Genomic DNA, 16,495 nt, shown 5'->3' with positions numbered 1-16,495 from the left:
GGCGATCGGAGGTGAAGAAGTGGGAGTGGCGGCCGATGAGGGAGGCATAAGGAGGGTGACGGTTGATTGCTTCTATTAGGGTTAGGGTTAGACAATGAAACCATATATACCCGTGTACCACAAAAATTAATCTCATAATGACATAAACAGTCCCTCCCTTCAGAAATAGTTTCGAAATAGATCCCATAATTTACCCTTTTAACCCCTCCTTCAGAAAACCCTTACAAATTATGTCTGAAATTTACCTTTTAGCCCCAGCCATCGAAAAACCCTGCAACTTCAGTCCCAATAATTCCTATGCAGCCCCTCCCTCAACAAAACCTTTTCAACTTAGGTCCATAATTTACTTTTTAGCCCTTGCTTCCATAAATCCTTTCATATTAGGTCCAATGATACCACACACCCCCTATCTTCCAACAATCTTTACAAAATAAATCCCGGAACTTACACTTTTAACCCCCCAACTTCTAAATTATGCCAGTTAACTCCTCGAAATCAACACCTTGCCATATATTTATTGATTTTAGGGCTATTATACATTCATTAATTTGTTTATTTATTTATTTAATAAACGGGGTGTTACGCTGGCACACTAATCTGCGACTGACAATGTGTGGCAAAGGGTAGCTTGATGTTAATCATAGATCAATGGAACGTGTGTGGTTAACCGGCACATTGATTAGGTGATTTGTAACATTGAGTGTACCAAGCTAATTTGCATGGTTATTCACACCTTGTTTGTGATCCTCGGCATCCCAGTCACAAACTTGAAGGACACAATCGAGATTTAAACATGTCATTGAAAAGTTCAATGAATGTCAAAGGATCTAGGAATTTCAATCCAATTAAAACATAATAATCTATTTTGTTTTTCATGGTGGAAATTGGTAAATTGTCATCTACTTACCTTCAAATATTTTACAATTGGATTACAGCATCCCTTTTCTCAATTATAGAATATTGTGTTGGGTCCTAGCCTTAATATTTCATTTGGGTCTAATATTAAGGATTATCATCTAATCTAAACTTTGTTCTTCTTATTTTTCAGATGTCTATCCCAAACAATGCTTCCAACCCAATCCCTTCAGGCTCTTTCTCCCTCATGAACCTATAGGAGGGTCATTTTCGATGGCTCAAACTTCAATGACTGGATTCGAAACATCCAAATGGTTATTCGCTACGAGGACAAAGAATATGTCCTAGATAAAGAGCTTAAGGAGATTGATGTCACCACTGCTACTCCCGAACAGATCGCTGAACATATTACTCATGAGAGGGATGCGACAAAGGTGTCGTGTCTAATGATTGCTACCATGACTGTTGAGCTACAGAAGTCCTATGATGACTACTATCCTTTTTAAATGTATCAAGATTTGATGGAAAGATACCATCAAAGTGCTCGGCAGGAAAGGTATGAGATCATTGCCTCCATGATCACAACCAAAATGAAGGATAGAGAACCCATCACGGCCCACTTGCAAAATATGCAGAGATATGTGGACCACTTGCTTAAATTGAATGTCAATTTTGATGAAGAGTTGGCCATAGATATTATTATACACTCTTTACCTTCTTGTTATGATCGGTTTCGTATCACCTATCATATGAACAAGGAGGAGGTCACTCTTAGAAAGCTTCAAGGCCATCTAAGAACTGAAGAAAGCAACTTGAAAGGCAAGTCGGTTGTGTCTACTCCTACTACTACTACTTCTGCCCCCGTTCTGGCAATTGGACATGGGAAGGGAAAGAAGAGGAAGGCTCCCTACAATAGTCGCAAGGGAAAGTCTCCTGATGGATCCTCTTCCAGTGGGATAAAAGCTGGTTCTGCTAATCCCTCTTCTAATCCGAAGGATGCAGAGTGCTTCCACTGTCATGAAAAAGGGCACTGGAAATGAAGCTGCCCCAAGTACTTGCAAGACATAAAGTATGGCTCGATCAAGCCCTCTTTTGCAAGTATTTACACTATTCAATCTAATCACTCATCACATGCTAATTCTTAGGTCCTTGATACAGGTTATGGATTTCACATTTGTTCTGATTTGCAGGGACTAAAAAGAAGTAGGGATGTGGAGCACGGGAAGAAAAACTTAATCATGGGAAATAGGATAGTGTCGCCTGTAACCAAGATTGGAGTTTATTCTTTATTGCTTAGTAATGGTTTAAATTTAGATTTGAATAATTGTTGTTACTCTATCGATATGGAGAGAAATATTATTTCCTTTCACAGTTTGTATAAACAAGGTTTTACCTTTTCTTTTAATAATGAAATTGGTAGTATTAATGCTTATTATAATGGTGTATTTTATTTTGAAGCATTACCTTGCAATGGTATATATGAAACTGTGATGGTTGTAGATAACCTAGGAAATAATGTGTTGAATATTGATTCGTCCAATGTTTTGGACAAGACATGCTTGTGGCATTGTCGTCTTGAACATGTCAACATGAAGCACATAGCCCAACTCCAAAAGGATGGAGTCTTGGAGTCATTCGACTTGAATTCGGATGACACTTGCGAATCTTGTTTACTTGGAAAGATGACCAAGTCACCATTCACTGGTACTTGTGAAAGGGGTGAAGGTCTGTTGGATCTCATACACACTGATGTGTGTGGACCATTCAGAACCGCCACAAGGGATGCTAACCGCTTTTATGTGACTTTCACTGATGATTACAGTAGGTATGGCTATATCTACTTAATCAAGCATAAATCGGAAACTTTTGAAAAGTTCAAGGAGTTTAAGCAAGAAGTGGAGAATCAATTGGGTAGGAAAATAAAGATGCTACGATCCGATCGAGGAGGAGAGTATCTTAGTATCGAGTTCCTAGACTATCTTAAGGAATGTGGAATTGTTTCACAACTGACGCCACCTAGGACACCACAACTTAATGGTGTGGCTGAAAGGCGCAATCGAACCTTGCTAGACATGGTTCATTCCAAAATGAGTCGAGCTACGTTACCTATCTCATTCTAGGGGTATGCCTTAAAGACTACCGCCCATATCCTTAATCTAGTCCCTACCAAAAAGGTTTCCAAAACACCTCAAGAGATGTGGACAAGGAAGGTTACCTCGTTAGACCAAATCAAAGTTTGGGGTTGCGAGGCTTTCGTGAGACGCGAGACTCACGACAAGCTCGAACCTTGGAGTGAGCGATGTATTTTCATCGGCTACCCATAGAAATCCTTTGGATATCTCTTCTATAGACCGAGTGACAATTTTGTCTTCTTTGCGAGGAGAGGAGTCTTTCGATAGAGAGAGAGCTCATAGGCCAAGGGGACAGTGGGAGGAAAATTGACCTTGAAGAGCTTCAAGAGTTAAGAGATGAAGCAACCCTAAACACTAGCACTTAAACCGAGGAGGAAACTCCGGTTGAACCAATTGACGAGTCCATACCTCTGAGGCGTTCCAGTAGAGTTAGTATTCCATCTGTGTTATATGGTTTTCATATAACAACTGAAGGTGATACATTTATCAGTGATAGCACACTGGTAAATCTGGATGAACCTAACAACTATAAGGAAGCCATGGCATTCCCCGAGTCTACAAAATGGAAAGAGGCTATGGACAGCGAGATTCAGTCCATGTATGACAATCAAGTTTGGAACTTGGTTGACAATGTACCGGGTCGTAAGATAGTCGGGTGCAAATGGATCTTTAAGAAGAAGACCGACATGGATGGGAAAGTACACACATATAAGGCGCGACTGGTTGCGAAGGGCTTTACTCAAACTCATGGAGTTTACTATGATGAGACCTTCTCACCAGTAGCGAAGATTAAATCTATAAGGGTTATGCTAGCCATAAATGCATTTCATGATTATGAAAGATGGCAAATGGATGTCAAAACTGTTTTCCTTAATGGAAAGTTGGCTGAAGATGTTTACATGAGTCAGCCAGAGGATTTTGTCAATGCAAAGTACCCTAATAAAGCGTGTAAGCTTGAAAAATCCATTTATGGATTGAAACAAGCATCTCGCAGATGGAATCTTTGTTTCGATGAGAAAGTCAAAGAGTTTGGATTTTCAAGAAGCGAGGATGAGTCTTGTGTGTATGTCAAGGCTAGTGGGAGTACAGTTAGATTTCTGGTGTTATATATGGATGGCATACTACTCATAGGAAATGACATCCCAACCTTGGAGGAGGTTAATCCTGGCTTGGGAAGTGTTTCGCTATGAAGGACCTTGGGGAAGCTGCTTACATCCTAGGGATAAGGATATTGAGAAATGGGAGTAAAAGACTAACAGAACTTAGTCAAAGTACCTACTTGGACAAGGTGTTGAAGCGTTTCAGCATGGAGAACTCCACGAAAGGTGACTTACCTATCCAAGGCAATGCCAAACTGAGTAAGACTCAGAGTCCGAGTACAGAGGCTGAGATAGCAGAGATGAGTCGAATACCATATGCTTCCGCAGTTGGCTCGATCATGTATGTTATGACTTGTACTCGCCCTGATGTGGCCTTTGCTTTGAGCATGGTTAGAAGATATCAAGGGAATCCTGGTAAAGGTCATTGGACTGCGGTTAAGAACATTCTTAAGTACCTACAGAGGACTAAGGATTGGGTCCTTACCCTCGGTGGGAGTGATGACTTGAGAGTGACAGGGTATAGTGACGCCAGCTTTTAAACCGACAGAGATAATTTTCGCTCTCAGTCGGGCTGGGTGTTTACCCTGAATGGAGGAGTAGTAACATGGAAAATTTCCAAGCAGAAGATTGTAGCTGATTCAACGTGCAAATCAGAGTACATAGCAGCAAGCGAAGCATCGAAGGAGGCGATATGGTTGAAAAACTTCATTGGAGACCTTGGAGTCATACCATCCATAAAGGAGCCTGTGGAGATTTTCTGCGATAATGAAGGGGCGGTTGCCTTAACCAAGGAACCGAGAGATCATGGTAGATCCAGGCATATCGACAGAAAGTACCACTTCATAAGACATCAAGTAGAAGAAGTACAGCTCGTGGTGAAGAGGATATGATCAGAGGACAACCCAACAGATCCCCTTACGAAGGCACTGACTAGGGTTAAGCACTTGCAGCATGCAAGGGGCATTGGGCTAACGGACGATATTAGTTTAGTATTTAGATAAATAGAAACTTATAATAGCTAAATTGTAATTGACATTTAATGATTAAATTAAAGGAGTTTTATTTATAAGTAAAGTTACTATCTTGTGTCAATTATTCACTATTGTTTCACTTTGCATGTTTTGACTTCCAGAATAATAAGATTATTCAAACCATACACATTCGATCATATTTTGGAAGTAGTTAATGAGGCTAGACTGTCATGAGTTGGCTTGTAGATTGTCTAAGGCGTTAGACATAGCAAAAGTTTGCTACACCATTCACGAGTGCTCCTGAAATAAGATTTGAGTATTGGATTCAACCCGCGCTCACCTGAATTACTTCATGGAATTTATCACAAGTAATTGTGAGATGATAATATCATATAATCTTCAAACCAAGATACATGAGTTTTTGACTACGAGTTGGTTGTGCATTGATGGCATGAAAACGCATCAGTAACTTGATGTGATAAAACGTGTCGTTGTGCATGATTTGATGAGTAGTTAGTAAAAGCATGTAATGTCGAAGTTTATCTGTTCCTTTTATCCTAAGAGGATTAAAAGCGATATCTTGGGCCCCTCTATGATTCTGTTTTGACTATTTGTCGGGCCCGGTCGGAAATAAATTGATGTGTTCAGTTATGTTCTATGTCAGATCAATCGAAGATTGGGAAACAAACTGCAGGACAATAAGTATGACTATGTTCCATGTATTTTTACGCATAGATATCTTGAAAATAGAGGAATATGTGATCCCTTATCTAAAGGATATGTCACTGACTGGGTCAGAGTTCGACATCGGCTTTTGAGAGCTATGATTGCTAATCGGATTTTGAAGTTGCATTGGCATTTATAGTTATTAGACTTATCCAAGTAGGAGACTGTTGGATGAGGTGTCTAAGCCCATAACTATAATTAGGATGTACGTGACCCGATAGTAGCATGGTCCTTTTGGGTTGCCTTCACCAGTGCAATTCGATAGGATGGACTTTTGAGAATAAGGTTATTTATGATTTATTAATATATTATAAGTATAATATATTAATTGAGAAATCATATTATTTAATTAGTATTGATCAAGAATTAATTTGGAATTAATTTTGTGATAAAAAGAGAGTAATTAAATATATGGGGATTAATTATGTAAATCAATGATTCTTATAGTGTGGGCTAATGATCCATGGTTATTTAGGATGGGCTAAACCAATGAGATAGTCCATGGATAGTCCATGGAGGTTTAACCCATGGAGCCTAAGTAATATGAAAGGTCATTAGGGTTTGCAAGGTGTAACCCTAGCATTTGCTACACTATAAAAAGACTCAACTAGAGCCAAAATCGGCTACACCATCATTCTAAGAGTTTGATATTGTTTTTGTTCTAAATAACTTATTCTATTAAGCCTCCTCTTTCATTTTGGTGTTTGTGACACATTAGAGGCATCACACTTGAGGTGCTCAAGCTTTCAAAGGTCAAGAACTACAAGTCCTACTAAGAGGTAAGTTATCTAACTAGTTGTATTGTTCAATTGTCAATTTGTATGCTGGTTAGGATGTATGCTTTGGAAAATTGAAAAAATGCATGTATAATTAGAGAAAACATAGATCCAAAGCATCTAGGGTTGCATGTGCACCATAGGAGTGTTATAGTGCTCAAAACCCAACACTAAGGACCCCATTGCTAGCAGCAGATGATTGGCTGATGTCGCCAACGCCTTTCGTTCGAGCCTATATCCCGAGGGGGACAAGGTTCGACTCGCCTCCTATATTCTGAAGGACAAAGCACGTGATTGGTGGGAGGAGGTTGGACATGCCATTGGGGATGATATTGCATTGGACGCGATGACATGGAGTGACTTCTCGGCCAGGTTCAGGGTCGAGCTTGTACCAGTGATTGAGGTACATCAGCTAGCACGGGAGTTCCAGGACCTCCAGCAGACTACAGAGATAGTGGCGGAGATCACCACCAAGTTCAGGGAGAGGGACCTTCTTGTTCCGCAGTATGTAGCGGACGAGGAGATGAAGATGTCTCGATATCACGAGATGCTGAGGAGCGACATCAGACAGTTTATGAGCCGGTCCAGCTGCAAGACGCTGGAGGATATGATCGCTCGAACCAGGGAGAGGGAGATTAACTTAGATTCAGAGAGGAAGAGGAAATCGGATGAGATTCAGGTATCCACAGGTTCGGGCAAGAGGCCCAAGGGGTCAGAATCGAGATTGAGGGACTATCAGGGCCGCAGCCGTTATGGCAAATGCGGCAGGACACACGAGGGTGCGTGTAGGAGCAGTAGTGGTGGTGATTCTGGGTATTTCAAGTGTGGCCGGACTGGTCATGATAGCAGGGATTATACTACTACCACCACCCAGGGATCATACCTGATCTGCTTCCATTGCAGTCAGCGGGGCCACAAGAAGGCCCAATGTCCGAGTTTGGTTACAGCGGGACAGGTGATAGCACATGCCCCTGCGACTTTGAGGATCACCGACGGCCGTCAGGGCCGGGCAGGCGCCTACGGCGAGGATCAGAGCTTTCCAGCTGACCACAGAGGAGGCGCGGGCAGCTTCCGATGTTGCAGGTGCGTATCTTTTACTTTCTTATCAGCTTTTATTTATGAGTTTATTGTTATGGTACTGCATCGATAGTAGTAAATGTATTTTAGAATTATATTTTTCTACTCATGTTCGGATTATATGCCATCTGCATACCACAGAATTATAGAATAGTAGTTCGGGGACGTCCCTTTTTAGAGCGGGTTCTCAGGATGCGGTAACTGTAGCAAGTGTGATTGGAACTTGAGAAGTGTTTTGTTATCCTTCAAGAGTTGTACTGTATTAGTATTGCTTAGTTTTGGAGCACTAGCAGTGGTAGGTGTTGGTTGCCGACAGATTGATCATTGGATGGTATGAAGGATTGGGAATCCTTTCCAAACTGTATGCTGTAAGATCTTGGTTGAATCCAAGTGGGAGAGAATCGTTCATGTATTCAGGACAAGAAGTAGGTGTGAAACTAAGATGAGTTTGCATTCTAATTGGGGAGGAAAGCGGCCCAAGTGGCTGTTTGGATAGAGGAGTGTGTGAGTTGGGAATTTGGGAAACTTTCCAACATTGAGTTCGCGTATTCACAGTAGTTGATAGATGGTGTTGGGAAACCAGGTAGGAGAATTCCCAGTAGGACGTGAGTTAGTCAGGATGTAAGACTGCGGGATAGACGTAGCATTCACCAACATTCAGATAGTGTGGAAAGTGTTGTAAGACTGGGGGATAACCGTAGCATTCACCAGTAGTCAGATAGTGTGGAAAGTGTTGTAAGACTGCGAGATAGCCATAACATTCACCAGTAGTCAGATAGTGTGGAAAGTGTTGTAAGATTGCTGGATAATTATAGCATTCATTAGCGGCCAGTTAGCAGAGTGTGGGCGGAGGCCCGTATCTCCTAGTCAGCAGAGTGTGGGCGAGGCCCGTATCTCCTAGTTAGCATGATCGGAATCAGGAAGGGATAGTTCGATGGGATTCATGGTGGAGTTGTACCGGTGTAGTCTTAGATAGCGGAGTGTGGGTGGGGGTCGTATCTCCTAGTCAGCGGAGTGTAGGCGAGGCCCGTATCTCCTAGTTATAGAGCCCGGAGCGGCAATATGGATAGAGTATTTTTTTGATAGCCGAAGTTTCTTCGGAAATCGTTGGGAGCAACTGAGAGGGTGTTCTTTAGTTCAGCAATCGGGTGGGAGTCCGGTATTCCGGATAGTTGACAGATAAGTTCGGACCAAGGTGGTCTCGGTTCATTTGAACAGTGTTCTAGAGACATCTCCATGTTCAGGCAGCAATAATGAAGTGAGGATTCTCGTATGGGAAATAGTTTATCGATCGAAGGTGCTAAGTCACTTACAGTTGGATTGAATAATCTCAGAGTAAAGGATTTGACCCTGTTGCGCAGCTCTCGTTTGAGTCTAACCGTTTCAGGGATGAATTTTCTACTCGAAGGATTATTTGAGCCTTCTGTCAAGTGTAAGTATTCTACAGTAGGTTATGGACAGGGATATCGTTTCTGAGAGTAGCATCAAGATAATCAGAATTGGAAGTGTGTGGTCAGTGAGTCGATAAGGTTTTGGTATGGTAGTTTTGGAAGCATAGGCGGTCCGTCAGGGAGACAGACCATTAAAGATTACAGATCTCGAAAAGACAGAATGAGTTCTCCATATGAAAGTAAGGATTTATCTCTCATCGGGTTTGGAAGGTCTTGGTAGTTGGGTTCAGTTGCCTTGGGAAAACCATTGGATGATTAATGTGATGGTAGCGTTCATTAGATCACTTGTTAGAATATGGGTGTTAGTAGGGAGTGATTTCGAGGACGGAATTTAATTTAAGTGGGGGAGAGTTGTACCGCCCTGTTCCGAATCGCTTTCCTAATTCGGGATTGTGGCCTGAAGATGGGTTAACTTAAGGCTTAAGGCCTTTGGAAAGAGAGATCTAGACCAATTTAGGTATGGATAATGTAATTGAGGTGATCCGGTAATTGGGTTGTGTCGTGGACCCAAGGGGGTATAACGGTAAAGTGGCAGTTCGAGCTCTTTATGAATTTTGGATTTTCGTTCAGAAGGTTTTGAGGTGGGGATAAATTGATAGATGTGTAGAGCTTCTCGCCACATTTCTGTGGATATAAAGAACGTCAAAAACGGAGTTAAAACGAAGAAGTTATGGCCGTTTGAAGTTGGAGTAGTTCAGGTGAGGGATCATTGACTTGTTGACCAAGTTCATTTAAGGCTCACGACGTGAGCATTACGGGCTCACGACGTGAGTTGTGCCTGATGCTCCAAAACCCTAATTTTTGGGTATTTAAAGGTATAAGATGATTAGGGTTGCTCCTCCTCATCCTCTTTCACTCCCAAGACCTTTGGAAACCCTAATCTCAGCCCCCATTCAAGTTCTCGGTCATTTTGGTGTTATTCAAGAGATTTTGGAGGCTTTGAATCTCATTAAGGAGAACAAGATCATTGGTGGTGCATTGGTTAGCTTCTTGGCTTCATCATCAGCTAGTTGTGGAGCTTTTGGACCTTTGTAAGTCCTCAAGCCCATAACTTTCCTTTCCTTGCTTGCTAGATCTAAGTTTCCATGTATTTTATGGCTTGTAATGTTGGTTAGAATGCATGGAATCCATAAAGTTGGCAACTTTATGGATCATGGTGGTACCTTAAGCCTTATAAGTTTCAGATCTGGATTTTGGCCATTGTTTTGGACTCCAAGTTTGAGTCTTGGACCTCTTTACTTCATTTTGACCCAAGTTGGTGTTTAAGTCATATATTGGACATATGTGACTGAAAAGGTTCGATTTTTATGGCCCTTGGGGTCAAAGAATACCCTCTAGACTGTCCCATGTTAAGGCTTAATCGTATAGGAGCTTAATGCTTATTTTTGGTCAGATCTGGACTCACGACGTGAGGAATGAAGCCTCACGACGTGAGAACACATTCGAGGAAGTTCCTGGACTGAAACCATGACCTCACGATGTGAGCATGAAGAGCTCACGACGTGAGCAGCCCCTGTGTAAGTTTTGGACTCTTTGATTGTGGGCTAGCTTGGTATTGGACTTGTCTTTTGGTTTGGGCTCATAATGGACTAGGGATTTTAGAGTAATGTACTTCTGGTTGGGCTTGCCTTGCCCTAATGGGCCTTGAATGATGAATTGGGCCTTAGTGAGCCCAATGTAGTAGGCCTTTATTGGTCCTAATGGGCTTGGACTTTGGGCTATCAAAAGTCAGATATTTGGGCTAAGAATACGTTTGGGCTTTAGGGTAAGGCCCATAATAGGGATTGTGCCCAATTTAGCAAATTGGGCCATTAGTGGGCCACCAGTGGGCTTGGGATGTCTACCTAGTATTGAGCCTTTCATATTATGGTTTTTAGGGCCTTAGTTTTAGACCAATTTAGATAAGGGGTAAAATGGTCATTTTACCCTAAGGAGGATTGTTGGCTTGGACTAATTATTATTTGTGTAATGGTAGCTCGAGGAGTCGAGAGATTAGCAGTTCGGGGATCTGCCAGCTAGGAGCAAGAGGTTTATTCGCAGGATTCTACAGTCAGCTTGTGAGGTGAGTCCTCTTCCAGTAGGAACGGGTCAAAGGCACCAATGTCGGCCCGTTTATATACGTTAGTGTATACCAGATTTAGATCCAATGTCGAGGTTACCCCGATGTAGTTTATATGCTTCCAGATTGCGATCTGATGTCGGGCGAGGCCCCAGGAAGGTTTATATGTATGTTTCCGAACTACGGTTCGATGTCAGGTGGTACGTGAGGAAGGAATGCATGTTTAGTTATACTTGTTGTCTTTGTGATACTTGTATGTGCCTGGTAGGGAGGTGAGTGTGGGTGGGGGCCCGTATCTCATCACTAGCTGAGTGTGGACGGGGTTCCATATCTCATTATTAGCAGAGTAGGGGCGGTGCCCAAGATAGGCGGGGCCTTAAGACTAGCAGTTATTGTGTTGTGTTTGTCTGTTATGTATTAGCATGATTATGATTATATGTTTGTATGTGTATACCAGGCGGAGCCCAAAGACAGACGGGGCCTGGTAGAAACAGATTTGTATACCGAGCGGGTCTCGATGCCAGGCGGGGCCTAATGTCAGATTCGTCTGATGCCGGGCAAGGCTCAAGGTAGCGGGAAAGGCCCATTATATGTTATTATGTGATTATCTGTATGGTATGTGGTAGTTTGGGGAGACTCACTAAGCTTCGTGCTTACAGTTTTCAGTTTTGGTTTCAGGTACTTTCAGTAGCAAAGGGAAGAGCTCGGGATGAGTGCATGGCACACACCACAGCTTTTAGCATGGGATGTTTAGACTCTGATATTTGGCACATGATTTTGATACAATATTTTATTATGATGATTTGAGATATATTACTTATGGTTTTGTGAAATGACAAGTGGTATTTATGGTTTTTATAAATAATCAAAACGAAATTTTTGGACCGTATTTTTGGGATGTTTCAGAATGTGTACCAGAATCTTCTCAACTTTAGAGTTTATAGGTGTATAACTTTATAATCTTCTCAATAACCCTGGACTTTTAAAGATTTCAAATGTAAAAAATGAATTCATGGAATAAACGAGGTTGATTTCTTCTAAAAACCCACCCCGATTTGTACATTTGTGTTCATGTGTGTATCGGTGGCTATGTGTGAAACCTTCAACTCCCCTTCTCATTCCTCTGTTCTAAAACCTGCAACTAGAACCCAACATTATTATTCTATTTTCTTCTTCGATTTTAAACTATAACACAGTGCACAGAAAAACCCTCATCTACGTGGGTCTGTTCGACCGGGAAACAACGACACACACCCACGTACACATTTAATGTATGTCGATCACAAATAGAGGGGATGAACACAAGAGATCTTAAGAGAAATTAGATACAGTAGGTTTGTAAAGAGAATAAGAAGATATGATAAAGAAAAGGTGTGACTGAAAGAGAGATCAAGAAGGGGGAGCGTGTAGCAGGGGTGGCTGGAGGAGTGAGACATTGATGTGGTGGTGTTATTTTGGTAATGGGGCAACACAATGAACCGAGGGTTTGATATGTCTTTCCCTCTCTGGATCTACAATTACTTGCTTCAATTAATAAAAATGTTCACACACACACAGAGGATGGGCCTAAAGGATTGTTTACTTTGTTTTCCAATTTTTTTTTAAATAGAATTAGATAAAAGTAATTTTAAAAATAAATAGAAAGTACATATAAGTCTTTTTATGTGGGTGAGAGACTATTTGTTAAAAGTTTTGAAACCACCGGGACCATCTATTAGGTTTTTAAACTTGCGGGCTAAACTTCAGATTTCGAGATACCACAAGGACCATTTATGAAGTTTGGTCCATTAACATATTTAGTACCTATACTTTTAAAAAATGAATAAACATGTAGAAAGAATACCTTGGCTCTCCCCAATGCCATGGTTGCAACACTATACACTATTTGCATGATAGCCAAAGCACATATGAATGTGTTCAACTGGTTTATTGCTTCTTGTGATATAAATGATATCATCCCCTATGTCAAAATAACATCTTTAGAACATGTTACATGAATAAAGGATCTAACATATATTTTATAAAATATTACATCATAAATAGTTAGTCAAATGAATTTGGTTATCTTATATGATCAAATTACCTTTGAAGCACAATAATCTGACGAGTTAAAAGTTGCAGTAGTTGAAGCTGGTGAGATCATATCTTCGAATGTTAGTGGTTCAGATGTGGGAGGAGAGGCATAGTAAAATTCATATGCTTGGATTGTTTTTGTTGTTTCTTGAGTGATTTTGTCACAAGGAAGCATGGAATATGCTACTTTGTTTGATATGCAAATTTTGGAGATTCCTCTTTGAGTGACTACCAATAATAGTGACATCAATCCGAGGAGCATCAAAACTACACCATGTACAAACACATGTTTACTTTCATAAATATGTTACAATTTTCAAATTAAAATCTACATAGCCCTCATACATATATCACAAATTCACAGTTGGTTTGAGGATAATATATTCATGGTGTGAAAGTTTCAATTCTATTTGATTAACGCCTCATGTGATACTCTAGAGGTAAAGTCCTTACCTTTTTTCTAACCCAAATTAATTTTTGGGTTATAACAATCAGTAGTGAGTGTAGAATAGAAATCTATATGGTTCACTAACTAAGGTTGGTTTAAAGAAAAAACGTGTTTAATCGAACCAATTAAACTAGAAAAATAACCGATTCAACATTTATAAAAACTGGTGGTGAAAGAACTGAGACGAAGCTGATCATTCCTTAAATTTTGTTTTTGACTAAAATCAATTTAAATTTAAAATAAAGCCCTAATTTATTTTACCAATACATAATAGTTATTTATAAATGTGTAAGTTAAATACATGTAACTTTCCTTTAATCAAAAAATGAAATGGTAGGCAAGTTAAGTACTTATACATATGTAAAAACATATATATGTGTAAGCCAATTATTACTCGGGAATAGTCATTTATTAATAACATACGTGGGTAAAGGTTTTTTCACTTTTTTAAAGGAAAAATGATATAGATATTTAAAAGTAAAACAAATAATAATAATAATAATAACAAGATGGGTATAGAATTACGATCTAAAAATTGGGGATGATATATCAGTCAATTCTCCCCGTGACAAAAGTCTTACAAGATAGATATTCATTTTTATTATGATAGAATAATCATCAATAAAAGACATGCACAACTTGGTATACTTTTTTTAAGGGGAAGTTAAGTGGTAAAATCCCATTCCTTCTAAATGGTTGGTAAAAGCCCCTTCCTCTAAATGATTTGTAACCTAAATGTCTCTCTTTAGCTGTTCCAGAGCTTTAAGATGTGTGTTTCACCAATTGACCTTTTTCTTTTTCTTTCCCACCCAAAATCTCTCCATCTTTCTTTCCTTTTTTTTTTTTTTTGTATGGTAGGTCCTTCAAAAATTTGAAGGTAGTTCCTAAATATATTGGTATATGATTTCTAGGATTATTGATAAAATTAGGTGGTTCATGTGACCCACCTTTAAGCATACATGAACTCGCCTTGACAACAATTGACATATAACAACTTGATCATCTAAGAACATTATTAGCATAGTTTAATGGAAGAGGACCACTTAATTGATTAAAATCAAACATCATGGGATGTTCAATGGATGGATATGTAGTTCAATGGTCACCAAAGTCTTTGGTGGAAAAAAGCAAAATCATTTTTAATCCATGAATAAATGTCATTAGCTACGCTTGTAAAATATGATTTTTTTTAATATGTTCCGATAGGAAGAAAAAAAAATACGAGATAGTATCTTTACCTTCCTTCAGCTTCTCCACTGCCTCATATAAGGCAGTTTTCCTACGTTCCTTAAGCCACTGCATGACCAAACAAAAACAGTCAACATACAAGTCAACAATTTAATGGTCATTTTACATTATTATAATTAAATAAATAAATAAATAAGTAACAAGATCGAAGACCAATTCTTTTAAGCAAGAATTGTCGGTGAATATGTAAACTTAAAAAGATAGAATGGATTCTAACCAGTGAGGTAGTACGGAATAAATGTTCGATCACAAGCCCAAGAAAGATGAACACAAAGCAAACTGTCGCCAATGCCCAAGTCGGTGCCTTTTCAAGTGCGTGGTTTGAAGCTGCTCCTTCGACCACCATTTTTGCCGGAAAACAGGAAGGTGGAAGATGACTTTCCGAAACATGAAAATAATGAATTTATGGAGGAGTAGCAAGAGAAAAGAAAGACAAGTTCAAACTTCAAAGTCGGAGTCAACCTGTCAATTTGTGTTTAATACTTGTGGGGATTTTAGCAATTAGGGTGATATCGAAGCCTTTGAAATTACAGGTTGAGATAGCGTAAATAGATGGGAAAATTCGAACTTTTATTTAGTTTCATATTAGCTACGACATAAGTAATATTCGGTTTTATTAATAGTACATTACCTTGCATTCATATGATATGATACACAACATATACAATTTGACTTGATGTTACAGTTCACAGTGTCAAAACCAATTATTCAACTAAGTAATGAGCACATACAATATTTTGTTTAAATAAACAATGGAAAAACATATTAATGAGCATCTTGTAATACTTTTCGACGTGTGAAATTGCAACTCCTCAATGAGCTGAAAAGTCCAACGACTTGGACAATGTGGGGACTTTTTCAAGAAGATAACATCAGTAAAGTGTGGACCGATTTAAGTGTTACTTTTTTCTGAGAAATTTGTTAATTTATAATATGAATTATTATTATTATTATTATTATCATTTTTTTAACAGCATTTTTATTAAAAAGTTGGCGCATTGCTAACAAAAATAAGATAATTCTATTATTGGATTTCTAGAACTGAAATCATATAGCACATCATGAAGCTTGTAAAGATGATCTAAACTGAAACTGATCAATTGGTCCACTCCATAACCACACCCAATTGGATCCACGTCGTCTCTGAGCTATTAAGTTTTCCTTGTCTGTTTCTAAAGCAAAAAGCCTTAGAAATAATAAATCTTAATCTTTCAAGAGATTTATTAACCACATTATAGTCATCCTAAAAAGCAACACAAAGAAGTTCCCAAAGATCCCAAAATAGACTTGAGAAACATTATATAGATATTTATGTAATTAAGTAAAAATTAATAGTATTTGAAATGTTTAGTTGTGTTATTGATAAGAGGTTAAAAAGTTGAGATTGTTAGTATTTGTTGTGTAGATGGAAAAATAAACTAATATTTTGATATAAGATTGATCGGGTTATATGATTGATGATTGTAAGCATAGTCTAAATGGTTCCTAAACTTAGGATGTGTTTGGAATTGTTTATTTAAAACAGTTTATGTTTATATTTAAAAATGTTTATTAAATTATCCGTTTGGGTTTTTTTAAA

The 16,495-nt window shown here is 39.2% G+C and overlaps 1 protein-coding gene across 1 annotated transcript in view; it reads right to left on the bottom strand.

Moving 5' to 3' along the window:
- LOC145122695 (MLO-like protein 3) overlaps positions 1–15,313 on the bottom strand; it is a 28,606-nt gene extending 13,293 nt beyond the window's left edge. Inside the window, exons 1-4 of the mRNA XM_079058255.1 lie at positions 15,134–15,313; positions 14,907–14,964; positions 13,231–13,487; positions 12,991–13,107 (exon numbers count right to left, since the gene is read on the bottom strand). Coding sequence (XP_078914381.1) covers positions 12,991–13,107; positions 13,231–13,487; positions 14,907–14,964; positions 15,134–15,262 — 561 coding nt within the window. The 5' untranslated portion in view covers positions 15,263–15,313. The remainder of the gene's footprint in view (positions 1–12,990; positions 13,108–13,230; positions 13,488–14,906; positions 14,965–15,133) is intronic.
- Positions 15,314–16,495: the final 1,182 nt, after the last annotated feature.

The sequence above is a fragment of the Lactuca virosa genome, chromosome 6 (genome assembly GCF_052849685.1).
Source record: "Lactuca virosa cultivar CGN04683 chromosome 6, Lactuca_virosa_CGN04683_v6, whole genome shotgun sequence".
NCBI classification, from domain to species: domain Eukaryota; kingdom Viridiplantae; phylum Streptophyta; class Magnoliopsida; order Asterales; family Asteraceae; genus Lactuca; species Lactuca virosa.
Note: the sequence above shows the minus strand (reverse complement) of the source record. Positions and strands in the feature narration are given on the sequence as shown.